The 20,618-nt window shown below is 40.4% G+C and overlaps 1 protein-coding gene across 6 annotated transcripts in view; it reads left to right on the top strand.

Annotated features, from left to right (window-relative positions):
• SYT16 (synaptotagmin 16) overlaps positions 1-20,618 on the top strand; it is a 274,427-nt gene that overhangs the window by 90,604 nt on the left and 163,205 nt on the right. For 4 of the 6 annotated variants that reach the window (XR_009563141.1, XR_009563140.1, XR_009563142.1 and 1 more), the window contains exon 1: positions 12,797-12,920. Coding sequence is in view for 2 of the 6 variants with exons in the window: in XM_060294878.1 (XP_060150861.1) it covers positions 12,741-12,920 (180 nt within the window). In the remaining 4 variants the exon portion in view is untranslated. Of the gene's footprint in view, positions 1-12,740; positions 12,921-20,618 lie in introns of those variants that run through there. The other 2 variants (XM_060294878.1, XM_060294877.1) reach the window with 1 other exon arrangement.

Consider the following 20,618-nt stretch of genomic DNA (forward strand, 5'->3'; position numbering starts at 1 on the left):
GACTTTGGGTCTGTGGTTATATGGCTAATCTAATTGGGGGGGGGTGGGATGGCTTGGAGTCGTGGGGTATTGGCAGTATCCAACATAAGTGTGTGTGTAGGGATAGTCAACGTTCAACCATGTTCCTGAAATGATCTCTATCTGAACCTCGCTCTCCTCTAAGTTCATTAAAGTAGCATAGCCCAGGTAATTCCTCTCCACCAGAGACCCAGATCATATTTTAAAGAAATTAAACAGTTGAAAACTTGAACTAGACTTTTAAAAAAATCTAAAATAGAAGTAACAGGGAAAGGAGATGGAAGACAACATCAGTTTCGAGGCTTGTGTAGCAACTGGTCTCAGAATGGTAAGGGTCTGACTAAAGCACTGCGCTAGGGATGGAATGGCAGAGTTTTGGAGGTTTCAGAGGACTTTGGAAGAGGATAATGAGTTTGAGTCCTAGGCTTGATAACCTTGGGGATGCCTGCAGGACATCCTGGTAGAGACACATTTCTGATAAGAGTTTTGGCTTGTAGACACATGTACTTGGTAGCCCTCAGTGATGGCTGAAGCCATGAGAATACATAAAAAATCTGAAGGAATTCTTTTTAAAGTGGGAATGGGACACAAACACAAAATCTTTAAGAATATAAAAACTCTGAGAGGTGAGCAGAGAAGAGGAGCTTTGAGAGAGTGGTTGGAGTATAGGAAGAGAACCCTAAATAAGATTCTGGCGATGTTTTTGGCATATAGAAAGAAAAGTTGAAGAAGAATGGTGTGTGATATGGGTTCTCGCTGTGACCAGAGGGATAGGTGTTCTGATTTCATTTTATTTTTATTTACTTATTTTTAAAATGAATTTATTTATTTATTTTTGGCTGTGTTGGGTCTTCATTGCTGCACGCGGGCTTTCTCTAGTTGCGGCGAGTGGGGGGCCCCTGTTCGTTGCAGTGCGCGGGCTTCTCATTGCGGTGGCTTCTCTTGTGGAGCATGGGCTCCAGGCGCATGGGCCTCAGTAGTTGTGGCTCGTGGACTCAACAGCCGTGGCTCGCGGGCTCCAGAGCGCAGGCTCAGCAGCTGTGGCCCACGGCCTTAGTTGCTCTGTGGCATGTGGGATCCTCCCAGACCAGGGCTCGAACCCGTGTCTCCTGCATTGACAGGTGGATTCCCAACCACTGCACCACCAGGGAAGTCCCAGGTGTTCTGATTTTAACTGGCTATTCTGGGATCTGAGCGAGAGAGTGTTTGAAAGAAGATTGTTGAATCATGTACCCTGTAGATGGGTGGAAACGGGCCTCAAGAAGACCCAATTTTTCTTGCTTTTATTCATTGCTTACCAGGCAACCTTGGGAGCTGTAATTTCATCTTAAATGGAGCCATCCCCAGGTATGAGGTTGGTTGTAGTTCTCTGGATACAAGATTGCTTCTAGTTCCTGGACCAGGAATAACCATTACAATATAAAAGTTGGTGTCCCAATTTATCACATATATTATTGTTGTAAAAGCACATAGACGTCCCGCAGTCAAGACACAGCCCTGCCCTCAGGACCTCACATCACCCTGGGTTGTAGAGTTAAGTAATACAGTGCTGGACCTGAACTTCCTAACTCAGGGCCAAGTGCTGTTTTTGCATCTCCTCTGCCTCTCTGCCTTTCAGCTTCTGGCTGGTTTAATTAGAGCGAACTAGTCCTCGAGAGTCTGAGCATCTCTAAGTAAACTTTGAATATCATATTCTTAAACATAAAAGCCCTGAAATAGTACTAGGACTGTGGTGGCCTCACCAGGATGCACCAGTAAGTGAGGCTCAGCTTGAAGCCATCATCCTACCTCTGCCGTGTTTTACAGCATTCAGACGATCCTGTTGAACCCAGGAAGGAAATGTAGTTCCCTGTGACGCTCATCTGGTGAGAGTAGCTCTGAACCCTGAAATGATCCACCTGAAGGAGGCACAGGTGTCTCAAGAGCACAGATTTCTTGTAAAAGTGACCACATAGCATGCTCTGAAATCAGAGCTTTGTTTCACCAGACTTTGCAACAGGCTGCCCACAAAGCATGTGAATAAAAACACCACGTTCTGTGCCTCCAAGTCCCACTCTAATAGTTCTTGTTTGCTTTGCTAATTAAGAGACTTTCACAACTCCCTCCTGACCTAAATGCGTAAAATGTTGCATGTTGTTTTGGCTCTTCTAAATAGCTTTTGTTTGGCACATTTTGAATTTATAAGGTCAAATGTAATTAGCTCCAGATATCCAAGTCTCCGTTAGGAATGATTTCAAGGAGCAGTACATCTCAAAACCAACTTAAAAGTCTCCAATCTCTTTGCAGCTTTCAAAAATGTTTAAATCTCTAAATTGGCCTTGATTCTGGACAGATAAATGGGGAGAAGTTTGAGGGAGTTATTGGGCCGAGTCAGGTACTTGTGCTAAAGGCTGGGAGTTAAAAAAAAAACCTTAGACGGACCTGTCATAACTGTGTTTTAAGATCAATATTCACTCCTACCATATGGAGCCAGACCTCTGGCTGTCATGGCTGCAACAGTTTGGCCCTGTGTAGTCTTCCCTTAATGTGTGATGCTAATCAACAAGTGGATACCTAGTGCAGATGGCCCCCTAGCCCCAGTGCACGGCCCCTCTGGTTATGGATGCTGTATAGCAGAGTGATGTGGGCATGTAAGTGGGTGGAAACTTTCTAATGTGTCACAATAATAACTGCATAATTCTACTGCTGTTCAGTTTCCCCTAGAACTTCAGCCAACGCAGCAGCCTACTTGGTTCACAGTCCTATGTGAATGCTAGACAATTAGCGGTTCACAGTCCTATGTGAATGCTAGACAATTAGCAGCTGATAATGAAGAATGCCATGGGAACCAGTGGGAAAATAACAGCTTACTCCAAAGGTATAATGAAATGAAATTAGCACAGACAGTAAAACAGACAATTTAGGGTGGTGTTTTTTTTTTTTTTTTTTTAAATTAAAAAGAACCAGTAAATACTTCTAGTAGAGAAATCTGAGAATTGATTAGAATCCCATCTGTTTTGGAAGGGGATTTTATTCAGAAATTAATTCCAGGGCGGCTTCTTAACTTCTCCTAAGGAACTAGAATAAGTAAAAGATGCCTATTTTATTTGAATACAATGATAATTTTGTTCAATTGTTGTTACCTAAATGGTTGTCCTGTGGTCTGAACTTTAGAAAGGGACACAAAGATAGATAATAGATTTTACTGTTAGGGCTATCTGTACATTATGCTCTTAGCTGAAATGTCAGTAGATTTTGAGTGTTCCCAACAAATTCTTGGTAACAGGGTGAACTTGTATCTCTGTGGATGCATAACTTTCTGAACACAAGAAAATACTTACATTGTCTGAGAAATTGGGGCTTTAAATGGCCCTTAAATCTTCCTGTTTCTAGATGTCCCATATGCTGCTTAGTCCTTGAGCACAAAGATCTACATACTACTTTTTAGGGTCAAAATGTAAATTTGAAGAGTCTTTATAATAATCTTTTAAAAATATTTAATTGTTTTAGACTGCAAGAAAAAACTTTTTTTTGAGGATTTTGGATTAGTGAGAAACAGTTCTGTGAAAATTTCAGTCTCACTGTGTGGGCAGTTCTGCGAGTTGAAAAATAAATAAGTTATAAACAAATCAAAATTATATTTCACTCCAGATGCTCTCCAAATGCATTTGTTTTGGAGAGTTGGAGAGATTTGGATATCTTTCTACTGAGACATTTTGTCTGTCTGAAGTAGACTTGTCTCTCAGTTTCTCTCATTTATAAAAATATTCTTTTTACTTGAAAGGTAAATTGCCACATTGATTCAACAACCATTCCACCAAAATCTTATAAATGTATGCTCCCTGATGTTTCTGCATGGCATGCTTTTGTTAGGCACATGTTCATAATTTGATCATATAGTTAAGTTCAGTGATGTTCAAGTTATAATGAATGATATTCATGCTAACTGATTAATTTTTTGGCAAATGACATAGAAATTGTACAAGGCCCATATATCGCTCATTTAAATTCAGCAGCATAAACATGCCATTAAAAATCCAACAATCCAAAAATGTTGACTGTTGCCTTATAAACCATCAACGCCACATCATTCCTTTTGCTTCTTTTTCTGTCCTCTTCCCCATCTGGGAAGATGTAGGAAAATGGAGAGGTTGGGGATGGTGGAGAAGAGCTGAAGTGTTCAGGAAACTCAGACAAGTGAACAAAGACTCAGAGATTCCCTCCATTGACCTACTGGTGCGTTTCAGGCATTTTCATCATTACATGCTGCTTCTGAGCTCACCACCTGAGTATTAAGGAAAAGGAGAGCAAGCTTGCTGACAATTCTTGGCTTCTAGAAATGTGTGTGCGCATGCATGTGTGTGTTCATGTTCGTGCTAAGGGGTGATATACACTTTAAACATGTAAAGCAGACAAGTTAGGTTACTTAATTCTCAGGAGAAGGTGGACATATTTCAACACACATATATTACTGTATTAAAGATAGCATCCCATGTATACCCCGAAATGCTGTGTTCTCAAGTGTTTGCAGAATGATTGGTTGCTAGTGACTCCATATGTTGCTATGTTTTATTTTGGAACATGTTAAAGTCTCATTTAGGTTTCATTAAGCCAATTTTTTTTTCCTATTTTTTGAAAGGTCTGCTTTTTCCTTCCAAATAATTTATTTGAATATGTAGTTAACATACCCTTGTTAGCTATTACCAGGAAGAAAATTTAAGTAGCACTACCCATTTTCATATATATATATATGTATATATATATATATAATATTTTATATTTTGAAGTCCTAGAAATATTTAGAGAAATATCCGTGTTGGCTGTTGAGGTTATAATGCCTAACTAGCCCTAAATTTAGTACACTGGCAAAATAATATGCTGCTAAGTGTTTAAGGCTTTGTTCTTTTATTTATGTTTTGGTTCCAGAAGCATCACTGTAGGAAAAAAGGGAAATTAAAATACTCAATTTAATTTGTTCTGTACTAATTTTTTAAATGACATGTAATTTTGTAATTGGTTGTAAAAACACAGCTAATGGTATAAATGAGTCCGATTCTTTGTACAGTTGTTTTGAATTTGTGCACTGAAGTAGCTCTATGCTCTATATGGAGTTGGCACATTGGTGTTCAAGTCTTAAAAGTTTCTCATTTCTTACCTTCTCTTCTTTTTGCAAAGAAAGTCTGAACATAAACTGTAGGTCAAGGGCCTCAACTCTTATTGTGCCACCTTTGCCTTTGAAAACATCTCCTTGTTTTGCAAAAGCTACTGGTATCTAATGCTATAGCTTTTACATCACCTGCTTGCCCTGGGACCAAAGGAGTCTGGGCTTGGGTCAACCTGAGTGGTGGATGCCCATGCTGCAGTCAGGTCAACTCGGCTCTGACCATCCTGGGAGGCTCCTTGCGTCCTCAGGTTGATGGATCCCTGGAGGAGGATGTAGACACGCCCAGGCAATCCTAAATTCTTTTTTAAAATGTATTTTTACTGAGATACAGTTGACATATTATGTTGTGCTAATTTAAGGTGTACAATGTGTTGATTTGATAATTTATATATTGTAATGTGATTACCATCGTAGCATTAGCTAACACCTTCGTCTTGTCACATAATTGATTTTAAAAAAAATAAATTTGTTTATTTATTTATTTTTGGCTGCGTCGGGTCTTTGTTGCTGCACGCACGCTTTTCTCTAGTTGCGGCGAGCAGGGGCTACTTACTCTTCATTGTGGTGCGCGGGCTTCTCATTGCGGTGGTTTCTCTTGCAGAGCATGGGCTCTAGGTGTGCGGGCTTCAGTAGTTGTGGCATGTGGGCTCAGTAGTTGTGACTTGTGGGTTCTAGATCGCAGGCTCAGTAGTTGTGGCGCACGGCCTTAGTTGCTCCGTGGCATGTGGGATCTTCCCGGACCAGGGATCAAACCCATGTCCCCTGCACTGGCAGGTGGATTGTTAACCACTGCGCCACCAGGGAAGTCCACATAATTGATTTTTTGTTACATGATTCATGTCACATAACTTGTTTTTGTGTGGCGGGAACAATTAAGATCTAGTCTGTTAGCAGCCTTGAGGTTTGTAATACAGTACTGCTGTATGTAGCCACTGTGCTTGAGCCTTAGATCAACCCTGGAATTTTAAGGTGAACAAACTTAGGCTCAAGTCAGGGACTTGTGCTGCATGACCACGCTTGAGAACCTCATAGAAACAATTACAAAGTCATGCTGCTTTTTAAAGGGACGAATGAAATTGAAACTATGTCATGGAAAACAGGACTCTCAGGTTGATGGCTACTCAAGGATGGTAGAGGTATATAGGTGAGTAGAGTTTTAGATTTACTTCAGGCTTTCCTCATGTTTTTAATGAGATTCCTCACAATCCTCAGAGTGGTGTCAAGAAAGTTCCTGAGAAATTGTAACTTTACTCTTTAATGATTTCTATTGTCATTGCTCAGTTAATTCTGATTTCCCCTCATCATTTTGTTAAGTATAGTTTCGGCTCCCTCTTATCTTATTTCTAGTACTCATGAGTCAGATGGCTACAATTGGCTAGCTTTTTTTTTAACCTCTTCAACAACCGTGGAATGAAATTACAAACATCTAATGACTGTGTGACATGCAGAGGCCTCTCTGTTTATGTCATTGCATGCTCTTGAGCCATTGCTTGAGAACCAACAGATGGGGCTCTCCAGTGGAACGTGAGAGGTATATTTAACTTTGAAGAAGTTTGAAAGCTTCAATATGAACTATGTGACCGAGCTTCACAGCCATCTGATTTCCAATTTAGTAATTACTGGAATAATTAGATGAGTTACTCTGCAGATGGCCGTGAAGTTTCTTGACATATGTGCCCTTGTCATCTATGGCAGATGATACAAGTAATGCTTGTTCTTCACCATAGCATTTGTATATATGGGATGCAAGATGACTTTAAGCTTCCCTGCCAAAGTCTCTAATTTTATTTAGACTCAAATGTAGCAGCATCAAACCCTCTTTGGCTTTGACTGATAGTACTGTTGGCGTGCTGTGTTCAGTGTTACACATAGATGCTAGAGCTGTGCCGATGACAAGTCTCATAATCTACAATATTTAAACTTTATTTTTAATTCTAAATATTGAGTAATAAAATTACAGAATATTTAAACATGAAGAAAATCACTTCCAAACCAAATCTAAGAAAACTATTATAATTTTTCTCATATTTCTTTCCAGTCTTTACTGAAAGCTGTTTAGAATTTAAGCATCTTTTTGAGATGAAATTTATATTCCATAAAATTCACACCTCTTAAAGTGTGTAAGTCACTGGTTTTTAGTATATTCAGAGAATTGCACAAGCATCATCACCATCTCATTCCAGAATAATTTTATTACCTCAGAAAAAAAACAAACCACCCATACCCATTTGCAGTCACTCCTCAGCCCCCAGCCCACACCCCAGCTTCTGGGAACAATTAATATATCTTCTGTCTCTGTGGATTTGCCTATTGGACATTTCATATAAGTGGGATCACTCAATATGTGGCCTTTTGTGTCTGACTTTTTTCACTTAGCATGATGTTTTTAAGTTTCATCCGTATTATAGCATGTATCAGTACTTCATTTTTCTTTCTGTGGAGTAATATTCCATTGTATGGATATACCGCATTCTGTTTATCCATTTATCAGTTGATGGACATCTGAGCTATTTCTACTTTTTGGCTATTATGAATAATGTTCTGAACATTCATGCACAGGTTTTTGTGTGAATGTATATTTTCAGTTCTCTTGGATATATACTTAGACATGGGATTGCTAGGTCATGTTTGTAATTTTAAACCATTTTTAAAGAGGACAGTTTGTGTGCAACCCTGGTTAAGCAATTCTTACAAATCTGGGGTCACTGCCAACTTCTAAGTCATTTCTGTGATACTCTACTCATGTAGAAAGTACATATGCTAACCTATAGTTTAACGTAGCATTTGGCTAGCAGCCTCTCACGCACCTCTTCAGACTTCCAGCTAAGTACCCATAAATACATAGAAAAAGATGAAATTAGAATTGATACATTCTGAGAGGAACATGAACTCTGATGAAATAACCACACTTGCTGAACTAAGTCTTCTCTCGGCTTTAGCTACATTTGTACTTATTCCTAGTGTTCTCCACCATCCAACTCAAAAGACATTATCTTCCCCCACTGTCTGCCACTGACTCAGATATTCAGTTTACAGTTGTGACAATGGGTGTAGTAGTTAACAACATACTTTCACTTATTTAGTTGAGTGAAAAGTGTAGGCCATATTTAAGAAGAACTGCTAGAATGCAGAAGAAAAAAACCTAAAAATTGGTAACTGAAGAAATAGTACCCCAGTTTAAGAAAGAAACAAGAACAGTTGGCACAGAAGAAATTACTGAAGACATAATCGAAGAAAATTGTTCCAAGCTTTAAAAAATCCATGGATATGTTGGTGAAAAGACTAGGTTCCAGGAAAAAATCAACAAAAGATCCCCAAAAATGGCACATTCTGTCCATTTTTTTGTGTTAAAAGGAGAAATTCTAGACCAAAAAATTCTGTTGCCCATACAATAACAAAAAGTAAACTGCAGCATCACACTCATTCTTGAAACATTAAAGATTAAAAGGTAATGGAGTGATGTCTAGGCAATTTTGAGGAAAAAAAATATTGGTACCTACCTAGGAATTTTATACCCACCCATAGTTTAGTCACTGCTACAAGAATTATTACTAACAAAAATATTTTCATCTACAAAAAGTAGAGTTATTTTGAACAACACAAGGGCTTCCCCCCATTCTTTCTTGTCTCTTTGGAGATTATATTGAATCTCTTTATATTGTCTTCAATCTGGAATCTGTGAATGTTTTTATATTAAATGCATTAATATCAGCATGTAAGATAGTATCTCAATTATGGTAAAAATAGTTAAGAAAAAAATTGTAAGAGAAAACAGTGGTAGGTGGTGAGATTCAACATGATCTTTTTTTAAAAAAACATTTTCCAGTATTTTCAAAATATTTTACTACATCCATGAATTATTTATTTTTTCTTTAAGTCTCTAAAAATAATAGAAGTTTTTTTTTAATAAAAATATTTTATAAGTCAATAAAGGTAAAATCAATACAGACAATTTAGTATTTGCCCAACAGTCAAAATGACTGGAAGAAAGTACCCAAAGTCTTGAGTGGTTGTCTTCATTTTTTTCTGTATTTTGCAGATTTTATGTAATAAGCCTCATGTTGCTTTATAATGGAAATATATAGCTTATTCAAAAATCAAGATTTAGTTTCCTTAATGAATGGCATTATTAGGTACAAATGTTTCTGCTTATGGACGACAGATGAACCCTGTTTTACCTAAGCCCAGATCTTAACATAAATCATATCCTGTATTGTTAGTGTTACTGACCCGCTTGAGGTATATATTTTCTTTCCAGAAGTTTTCATTTATCAACATGTTGTAGCATAGAAGAGTCCAACATTTATTCAAACATCAAATATGTATTGAGTGCCTATCCTATGCTAGCTGCTGAGAGTACAGTGGGTAACTGAGGCAAAGTCCATGTTCATATGCAGTTGAAAATTTAACATTTGAAAACTCTTGAAAAAGCTTTTGAGGTCTCAGTGGATGGGAACACATAGTAGAAGCATCCACTCTGGTCAAGAAGAACAAGAAAGGCTTTCAGAGCAAGTATAGTATCAGAGTTAGACAGTAGAGGGTGACAGTTGTACCATGGGTTTGAAATAGCTTCTCCAAAGGTCTGGAGGTAAGCTGTGTTTGGGGAACCAGAAATAGATGAATATACTGGCGACAAAGAGTTTGATGCTGGGGAGTGATGAGTGATAAAGATTGGAATCAGCAGCTAGGTCATAAAAGGCCTTGTAAACCAAGTTAAGGAATTCAAGTTTTGCCCTGTGGGTGGTGGGAAGCCATTGGAGGGTAAATTAGTTTCCTAGGGTTACCATGACAAATTACCACACCCGTGACAGCTTAAGATAACAAATGTATTCTCTCACAGTTTTGGAGACCAGAAGTCCAAAATCAAGGTGTTGGCAGGGTTGGTTCCTCTGGATTCTCTGAGGGAGAATCTCTTCCAGGGCCTTCTCCTGGCTCCTGGTGGCTGCTGGCAACCCTTGACATTCCTCAGTTGGTGGCTTCACAACTCCAGTCTGTGCTCCCGTCTTCACATGGTTTTCTTCTCTCTGTGTCTTCTCCCTTTCAGTGTCTTTTAGGGATACTTTTCATTGAATTTAGGGCCCACCCTAATCCTGGAAAATTTCATCTGAAGATCCTACCCTAATTACATTGCAAAGACTTTTAAATAAGGTCACATTCTGAGATTCAGGGTGGATATCTCTTTTGGGGGCCATAATTCAACCCACTGCAGAGGACTTTAGGAGGGCAGTTGAACAAATCAGACTTAATTTCAGAAGGATTGCTCTGGCTACTTTGTGGAGAAAGGATTTGAGGGGGTAAGGCTGGGCACCTGGAGATCAGTGAGAATCTGTAAAGGAATCTCAAAGCTAGAGGCTTTGGAGATAAGAAAGTGGAGGTAAGCATAGGGTACTCTGAAGATGGTTGGTTGTGAAGGGGGAAAGAGAAGGCTATGGATGAAGAGAACATATGGTGGTGAGGAGGGTCTTTTAAAGGATGGGAGATACTTAGTGCATTTTTCATGCAGGTGAGCATGATGTTGTATCTACTAAGGGAAGTAGCTGAAAATACAAGAATCGTGGGGGGAGGTAGAGATAATTTTTTTTTGGCCGCCCTGCACAGCTTGTGGGATCTTAGTTCCCTGATCAGAGATTGAACCCATGCCCGCTGCAGTGGAAGGGTGAAGTCCTAACCACTGGACCTCCAGGGAATTCCTGAGATAATTTTTTTTTAATGGAAGTATAGTTGATTTACAATGTTGTGTTAGTTTCTGGTGTACAGCAAAGTGATCCAGTTATATATATATATACACATATTCTTTTTCATATTCTCTTCCGTTATGGTTTATTACCGTCTATTGAATATAGTTCTCTGTGCTATACAGTAGGACTTTGTTGTTTATCTATTTTATATGTAGTAGTTTGTATCTGCTAATCTCAAACTCCTACTTTACCCCTTCCCCATCCCTCTGAGATAATTGTTTTGATGAAAGGGAGGCAGTGGGTGCTGGAGCCCAGCCTGTGTACAAAGCAGCACATCCATCTCATGTTTGACTACTTCGGGATATTTTAAAAGCTCTGCAAAGATGGTAATGGTGATATTGAGGAAGATGGTTATTCCTGTTTGAGAATGCTATATGTGCTAGGTACCACACAGCTTATTTTCCCTGTGTTAGCTCATTTAGTCTTTAATGTAGTTATATTTATTATATCCTTTTATTGCTTAGGAAACTGAAACACAGAGAGGTTAAACAATTTGCCCAAGGCCACAAAGGTAAGTGGTAGAATGTGATTTCCTCCCAGGCTGTGTGACTGTTGAGTCCATACCAGTGAACACTGCTACCTGTGCTGCCTCTGGTGGCCGAGGGAATAATCAATCTGTGCATACTTTTTTTCACAATATATGTTGACTTTGAAAAGCAGGCGCTTATTATCATTTTGCAGATTACAAAGCTGTTATCTTGCCTGCTATTTTTTTGTTTGTTTGTTCTTTCCCTGGCTTGCCACCAGATTAATTCAGTGAGGCAATGCCATTTATTTTCTTCATCTTTTCATAGGGTTGGGACTGGTTTGATTCATCCTTTCTCTGTTTATCTGGATGGTAGAATGAGGTGAATATTATCCCTTCATATTATTAATTCACATATTAAACCTGCCCAAGGATTAAAGGTGCTCTTAGGAGACTCATTTTCATAAGCTTTTGCATATACCCAACTGCCTTGAATAACTCTTATTGACACTTGCTTTGTGACTGATTCCTTTACAGAACTTGATTTTTCGATTTGTTTATGGAATATTGTCTTAACTCAAATGTCATTTCCTTGGAGGAATCTTCCCTCAGCCCGGAACGAGCTCTGGCCTATGTGTTATGTGTACCTCATAGCTGAACGCAATGGCTGGGACTCTGTAAAGCATACTGGGTAACACTTAACCAGGGTCCTTTAAAACTCAGGAATTTTTTGATGAGGAGGGAACAGAGGAAGATGAAAATTCATCTTCCAAAATTCCAAAAAATTAGCAGTCAAAATTTAATTTATTATACGGATGGCACAAATTAGGAATTTTCTTGTCACCACCGATAATCATCATCGTCATGTATTGCTTAGATGAATTTGCAAAACTGTATCCAGGAAATGACTTTCCTCCAGTTGCTCATATCCATAGATGTATGTCTGAAACTTTGTCTCAGGTGATTATTTCCTAAGCTTCAGGCATTTTGTATTTTTAAAACACTTGCTTTTATAACAGTGGTTAACCATTTCCAGCTCAACGCATTTGACTGATATCTCTCTATTAGCTTGCATGCTTGAAGTTGAATATTAGGCTGAGGATAGGGGCCAGAGAAGTTATATTCCAGGTCGAAGATGCCACGCGTGCAAAGGTATGGAGGTCTGTCATCTAGGAACCAGCCTGGCAGGATGTACCTGGCAATAGTCCTTTTCCTTTCCCCTGTACACAGTTCTGCGGATGCCAGCAGGTCAGGACTTGTAGAGTATCTGCCACTCTAGTTAATAAATGGAAAGATTCCAAATAACTTTGATCAGTCGTTAGAACGAAAAGTTGGTTCACTTGATGATATTTTTTCCTTTGTGTTCTCTTGCCAGTCCCTCCTGAAGCCATCAGCTTCTTGTCTGCAGTTGGGGTCTTTCTTGTTCTTCTGGTTGTCCTCTTCCTCTTCATCAACAAGAAGCTGTATTTCGAAACCACAGGAGGCCTTCCATGCCTGGACCAACAAGGGAAGAGAAAGCACTCTAAAGACAAGACTGGGATCCATGAAGGGCTGGGTAAGCGTCATGCTTCACAGTCTCCTGAGCTTGGCATCTTGCTGTGGTTTGGGTCAGGGAAAGAATGTCACTGTTTCAGGATGGAGCCCATTAAGAAATCACACATGAGCTGTTTAGCAGCTGCTGTGGTGGACACGATGAATGGGCATTACTGAAGAATACATTAGCTTTAGGAAAGTAATGCTCTCTTCAGGGTCCAAAGAGCAGATGGGAAAAGGCTGACCACCACTTCCCATCTTCTTAGCTTTTTAGATGTCTGTGTTGAGTTTCCCTCTGACTAATGCTTGAAGGAAAAAACTGGATTTTTATTGACAAGAGCCTTGATGTGTTCTGGTCTCATTATGCTGGAACAGTGTTGACATTTCACTTCAGTTAGCTGTTTTTGAGATTTTCAGTGCTCAGGGCCACTGCCCACCTTATATGGCAACAGTCACTTTTCCAACAGGAGGTTTTTACTCTTTAAGTTCACTGAATCTACTACATCAGTTACTAACTTCTTTCAATTTGATGGGGGAAAATAACATACTAAAAGAGATAATTGGCTTCGTGCTCTTAAAGGACATATTCTGTTTTCAGTTGCTAAAGGGTAGAAATTTGTGATACAGGATGTTATCAGAGTGATGATTATCATCACACAGGAGCTGGACATTTAAAGACAGAGCTCTTATCTTACAGGTAACAACTTTGCTTTCTTTTTTTTTTTTTTAATCAGTCTGAGTCTTACCCTCCTCTCCCATGCCCCATGTGTGGGGCATGACGGAACTGGTGGAGGGACAGTCTTAACATTACTTTTCTGAGCAGGCGCAAGGCCTTGAGGAAAACACCCCTTAGTCATCCCACCTCCTGGGCATGTTCTGGGTGAGCCAGCCTGGACCAAGGAGAATATTTGGCTTATTGATATGGCACCTTATGTAGCCATCTTTTAACTTTTTCGCTTGGATATAAGGAAAGGCACAATTTTGGAATAAATGTGTATTAATTATCTGTTGCTTTAACAAATTACCCCACACCAAATATTAATTATCTCACAGTTTCCAAAGTTCATGAATATGGGACTAGCTTAGTTGGGTGGTTACAGATCAGGGTTTTTCATGAGGCTGCAATGTCAGCTGCAGTCATCTGAAGGCTTGATTGGGGATGATTGATTCACGTCCAGGATGGCAGAACGCTTTAGTTCCTGTGTGAACCCTCTACAGAGCTGCCTGAATGTATTTATCACATGGCAGCTGGCTTCCCCCAGAATGAATGATCTAAGAGAGGAGAGCAAGAGGAAGCCACAGTTTTTTGGGTTTTTTTTTAATGACCTAGTCTACATACAGTGTCACTTTTCACCACATTCTAGTCATTTACTAAGTACAGCCTGTGTTCTAGGGAAGGGGGATTAGGTTCCACTTTTTCAGGGAACAGATCAAAGACTGTGTGATGTGTTTTTAAATCACCATAGGAGAGAATAATGGGAAGGGTGTAAATTGCAGTTGATTTGGCATTGCTACTGTTGCAGTGGCCTTATTTTTTGAACTCCACTTGGGACATATGGCTCATCTTCTGAAAATAGAATGGAATTTGTTATGTGAAATCTGGGCCTTACTAATGGTTTAGCCACTACTGTCTCAGCTGGGACATAGGTGAGCATGATGCATAGACTTCTGTTTGGTCATGGGGTGATGCGAAGGTAGGGTTCATAGTGATTCTGCTTTTCTCCTTTCAGCAGCTGACTGTCACTTGTTGTGTGACCAGGCAAATTATGGAACCGTTCTAAATGTGCTTCCTTATCTGTACATTGGGGTTATCGATACATCCCGTACAGGGTTGATCTAGATTAAATGAATTAATTTTGTAAAGATACCAGCATTGTTCCTATGATAAAAGTCCTAATAGAACTTTAACCATAGCTGTGTAGTATTAACAACATTCCAGTCGCAATAGTGGCTTTAGGAATGACCTCACACATGAACACATTGTATTCATTACTTAAATTGGGAGATTAAAGTTGGTGGTTTTCTCCTTTTCAAACTATAATGGGTACAAAGAACTAAGGGTAGAGCTATTTAAGATATTTTTCTTTTTGTCTTGTTTGACATGTTATCTGAGTAATTTAGAGACAATTATGAATTATACTTGCAAATAAGTTGAGGTTTGAAGATAATGTTGAAACAGTAACAATAAAACATGGAGCAGGAGCTGTTAGCTCAAGAAACACTGAAATCCATGTCTCAAACTTAGAGTGTGATCCTATGAAGGAGCTTGAAAAATAGTTTAGTCAGGAGAATCTACAAATTATAACGTCTAAGAAGCAAACACCTTCATTTTGACATTTCTCCTTTAGAAGTTTAATTATTATTGATCAAGAGTCTTTGAAAAATGTGCTTCTAGCCCAGATTTTATCTAACTTTTGATGTTTGCCTTAATTATCATCCTCAGAGCCCTGACTTCTTAGTGAAGTTGGGATGTTCTTAACATATTTTGACAAATGTAGAGAAGGGAGGAAGGCAGCCTGGTGTGGTGGAAAGAAGCACAGTGAAGGGCTTCCTTGGCGGCACAGTGGTTGAGAGTCCGCCTGCCGATGCAGAGGACACGGGTTCATGCCCCAGTCTGGGAGGATCCCACGTGCCGCGGAGCGGCTGGGCTCGTGAGCCATGGCTGCTGAGCCTGCGCGTCCGGAGCCTGTGCTCCGCAACGGGAGAGGCCACAACAGTGAGAGGCCCGCGTACCGAGATAAAAAAAGAAGCACAGTGAAGACAACCAGAGCTTAGTTTTGCCACTAATTGGCTGTGATATTTGGGGAAGCTCACCTCACCTCTCTGGGTCTTAAGTCCTCACTTGCAAACTGATAAGTCTGGACTAGGTTCTTCTCCGAACTGCTGTCGTGCAATCCTGTTTGATCCTATGGGTTACCGTAGCAAATTCTTCTCTGGGTCTCAGTCTATGAATGAAAGAGGCCTAATGAAAATGATTAAAAGCTAGACTGAGACTGAGCCGTATGAAATTGCCATTTGAATAGATCAAAAAATGGCTGAATATCAACAACCCAATCATTATAATCTAATACACATGGGAGGTTCTGAGGAATAAAATAATTCTTTTCTTTTGTGTGGTAATATCAGAGAGGCAGGCGTGACAATTTATTTTCTGAACCCACTGTGCAAAATACTTTACCTCACAAAAATACCTTGCCTTTTCGGCTATTTTTTCAAAGTTCAAAGAATTTACACATATCATTTTATCTGGATGTAGGTAAGGGGAGAAAGAAACTGAAACAGTTTCTTCCTAATAACATAGGCAATCATAATAATGAGATAATGATAATTAGTGGCTATCATTTATTTAGGATTTACCGTGGCCATACAGCTGCTAAGTCCGTTACATGGATTATTTGACTTCTTAATGCAAGGTACTTGTGTTGTTTGTTGGTAGTGATTGCTTTGGGGGAAGGGTGGATATGACTTGCCACGAAGAAGCCATTGTTCAGCGTTGAGATAAAAAATTGATTAAGAATAAAAATCCCATGGTGAAATCATAGTTTTTAAAGAAGCTTAGCTTTGAAAGAGGGAGCAGAATTTTGTTTTTTGTTTTTTTTTTCCCCCTCAGAAGCTTTCTTTATGTATCAAAGGCAACATTTAGAAGTCGGAGCAAAGAGCTTCATTTTCAAAGGCACAGGGTAGGAAGGATGGAGGATGTGACAGCAGGAGGGTGTTTCCTCCCAGGCAGGGAGGGGAAGAAGAAAGGCTTTCCACCACTGGAAAGGGCAGCCCATGGCTTGGAAGGACCACAGGGAAAGCGATTTGGAGGGCTAGAAAGTTGCCTGGACCCTGAGAAGGGTGGCAGATGTGGGGTGGGGTCGCAGTGGTTGTGGTGAGAAGATCTGAGTCCAACATGGCCTGAGGAAGAGGTGAAAAGCAGAGCACCATGTGCATCCCCTTCCAAAGGGTGGCAGGAGACTGCCTCATCCGTGTCTCTTGTGGGCCTACCGTGGCTGCAGGGGTAGGACACGCTAGTGGGAATGGGAGGAGAGAGATCTGGAAAAGACTCCCTGAGCAGCTCTTCAGGTGAGCAGCTCATGTCACACAAGGGCTTAGAAGTTTCTGCATGACCCTGTGGGGAGAAGACAGCAGAGGAGTAAGAGCGCTGCCAGGGAGCACTCCTGCCAGGGCGTTGTCACACCTTGGGGTAGGGTGGGTCTGTAACAGAGGTTGGGGAGCATGACACCCGAGGCCTGCCTCTTGGGTTAGTGCTCTGCTGTTGCCTTCTTGAAATTCTTAATGGTTTTTGAACAAGGGTCCTTCCATTTTCATTTCGCACTGGGTCTTCAAATTATGTACTTGTCTTGCCTGGAGGAATCACCAGAGGTACTGCAGGTCTGGGCCCTTCCCAAGGAAGGCTGTAGAGGCAGAGGCTGACTCCTCTGGAGGTCAGGGAGCCAGCAGGGAGGAACGGCACACCACGGTAAGCATGCTTACAGCTATGCCCATTGCTCTCTGATGAGCAGGAGTGTGGGGTGGGAGTGCAAAGCCCCCAAACTGCTTACTTATCCCAAGTGAAAGTGACCAAATGACTTTGAGGGGGCAAGCTGAAGTTTAGTTTCCCAACACAGAGCATGGGAGGGGGTGTGTTGACAGAGAGAGACAAGAGCACAGGGAGACAGCATGGCGACAGCTTTTGTACATTTAGGAAGAGCTGGTGCTCAGCCAGGGCTCAGCGGCCAGCTGTGTCAGCTGGAGCTCGGGAGTGAGGCGGTCCACATGTGACAGTTTCTCCCCACCAGTTGGATAAAAGGCCCAGCTGGCTGGTTCCTCCTCAAGACCACTCCCACCTCTTCACCTACAACTGAATGTTTAGCTTCTGGTCCAGCTGGGGCTCTGACCTGCCCCAGTGCCTTCTGCTTGGGCCATGATGCTGCTGTTGTCAGATACTTTTTATTTCAGTTCTGCATTTAGGTCAGAATGTGTTCAAGTACAACCTTCCTACTACACAAGTGAGGAGGCAGGTACTATTATCATCTCCATGTTATAGATGAGGCAACTGAGTCTTCGAGAGAGGAATTTTTTTTCCAACCTATTAAGCGGCAAAGCTGGGACTCGTATCCCAAAACTGCCTAATGTCAGAGGCCAAGGTCTTAATTGTGCTACTTTTCTGCCCACCTGATCTTCCCCACTCAAGTCACTATTTCATGCTTTTGAACTTCTGGGATGGGAGAAAATCAGGCGAAAGGAGGGTTTGGGGGATGGTTCGGTTTCCTGTGGCTGCCGTACAAACGACCACAACCTTCGTGTCTTAAAAGAACATAAATAGATTTTCCACACAGTTCTGGAGACCAGAAGTCTGAAATCAAGATGTCAGCGGGTCCACACGCTCTCCCAGCTTCAGGAGCTGCCGACCATCCTCGGCATTCTTGGGCTTGTGGCTGAATCACTTCAATCTCTGACTCCATCTTCCCATTGCTGCCTTCCTGTCTGTGTCTGTCCTCTCTCTGCCACTTGTCATTGGATTTAGGTCTCACCCTGATAATCCAGGAAGATCTTCTCAAGATCCTTAATCACATCTGCAAATACCCTTCTACCATTCACAGGTTCCTGGGGTTAGGACATGGACATACCTTTTTGGGGACCACCATTCAGCCCATTATAGAGGGAGAGGAGGTGGAAACGTCACCTGGGATTGATGTTCAGTCATTCCGAATTAGGAGAGTTGATGAAGAATTGGATACAAGATTCTTCTTTCTCCATTTTCCTTGAAGAGTGGTATTTCACACTCCCCATCTGGGGTTAGAATGATTCTTTCAAAGAGAGATAAAAGCTTGTCAGATATTTATGGTATAGACTGTAATCAGCAGTCAGAGTGTTTTCCAAACGTGAGCCCCGTTGAACTGCACTGGATCTCAATCTTGGGAAGCTTTTAAAAAATACCAGTGCTCAATCCCACCAAAACGAATTATGTCAGAATAGGGAGTGACAGTGGTAAGGCAAACTGTACAGTTTTTAAAAGAATACCAGGTGATTTAAAGGTGTGGCCAGGGTAGAGTGCCGCTGATGGAAGGGGTGGGTTCATCGCTAACTTCCCCTTTCAGGTAGGGGAGGTTAGCGCTTGAACAGTGTTAACGCTGGCCCAATCCATCTTTGCTTCTGCCCACAAAGTATCCATCCAGTGGTTCCCCACCTGTTTCCCTCCCTGACTGGTTCATTTCAGTTCTACCTTGGTCGGCAGGCAAGCTTTTTCCTTCATGATGCTTTCCCTCTCTACCACCCCATATACACCATGGCACTATTAGCAGATTACTTTTGCACAGGGATTTAAATAAGGAAAAGTTATTTAGGAAAAGTGTCTACTTTATAAGATTATTCAAAGTTGTCAAATTACAACCATCTCTAATTTATATTCAAGATTCTGAGTTTTACAATTTTTTAGTGAATTGGACCAAAACAGAAGAATTTGGCTGCCCCATCTTGGTAACTTCCAGGGTTTTCTGAATGATTGTGACTATATTCCATTTCCCTCTTATGCCCAAATAAGAAAGAGCAATGACAAATTTTACAAAATGGTGTGAATCAAGATCTGAAACAGATGTAAATATATATATATATATATATACACACACACACACAGTACTGGATAGCAGATATGGTTGCTTTTATTATTACTATTATTATTTTTTTTGGCTCCTTAAGATTGAGAAGGACATTTAGCCATCCTCCAGTTGTAAATAACCAGTGTCACCTTCTTTATACTTCATGTTTAGTATGATTGATGAATTAAATATAGGCTGAAAAAGGTGTCTCAAAGGATAATATAAGAGCAATACAATTCATTTTTTCTGGGAGGTTTTGGTTGCTGTCTTTAATGTTGTATTTTCTGAACCTAGAGTCTAGTCTTCTTCACCTGCAGGTCTGTGTGGTGGTTTTGTGCTTGGACTACTCAGATGAATTTTAAATGAATCAAATATTTTAGAATTACAAAAAGGCTATTCCCCTAGCCCCTTTTTTTTTCTGATAGGATAATTAAAACCTGTAAATGCCACTGAACTGCTTTTGATACGATTTGTAAACTTTTGGATTGTAAAATAATTTGTTTTAGAGTTATGAATTAACTATCTTTAGAAAGTTGAAATCTTCAGCCCCTCCCACCATCCCCCCTCATTGTACTTTTTTTGTTCTGAAATAGTGGAATAAATGGAATAGCCCCTCTTTACTTCTTGTCACCCTTCCCCAAGGAGGCTTAAGCAAAACAAGACCCAACTTGGAGGGTGAGACCTAGGGTGGGAAATCTACTTGTTAACAGTTTAAATTGAAAGTATCTTCTCTTCTGATTTTAATGCTCTCATTTGCATTATGTATTTCTCTAAGTATGTGTTATATTAGGTTGAACTCTTTGAAATTACTGTTTCTGTAGGTTGGAAGTTTCATATGGTTCAACCTAATACATGAGATGAAAAGCTGTAAGGAGCTGTAGGAGTTTGAAGATCAGGATAAGCCTTGGTATATCTCATTGTGGTGTCTAGTTACTTGTTTTGGTGACTTGATTAAGACACCAATAATTGAGAATACTCTCAGCGAACCTGTCAAAGTATGACTGATTGAACCCTGTTTGATGGGTACAAATTCCAAAGAACACAGTTGAAAATGACTGGTTTGAGAATATTCATTCATCCATTCAGTATTATTTATTAGGAATCTATGTTATGCTACCCAGTGTGCTAAGTCCTGG

Source organism: Globicephala melas, chromosome 2 (genome assembly GCF_963455315.2).
Source record: "Globicephala melas chromosome 2, mGloMel1.2, whole genome shotgun sequence".
Lineage (NCBI taxonomy): Eukaryota > Metazoa > Chordata > Mammalia > Artiodactyla > Delphinidae > Globicephala > Globicephala melas.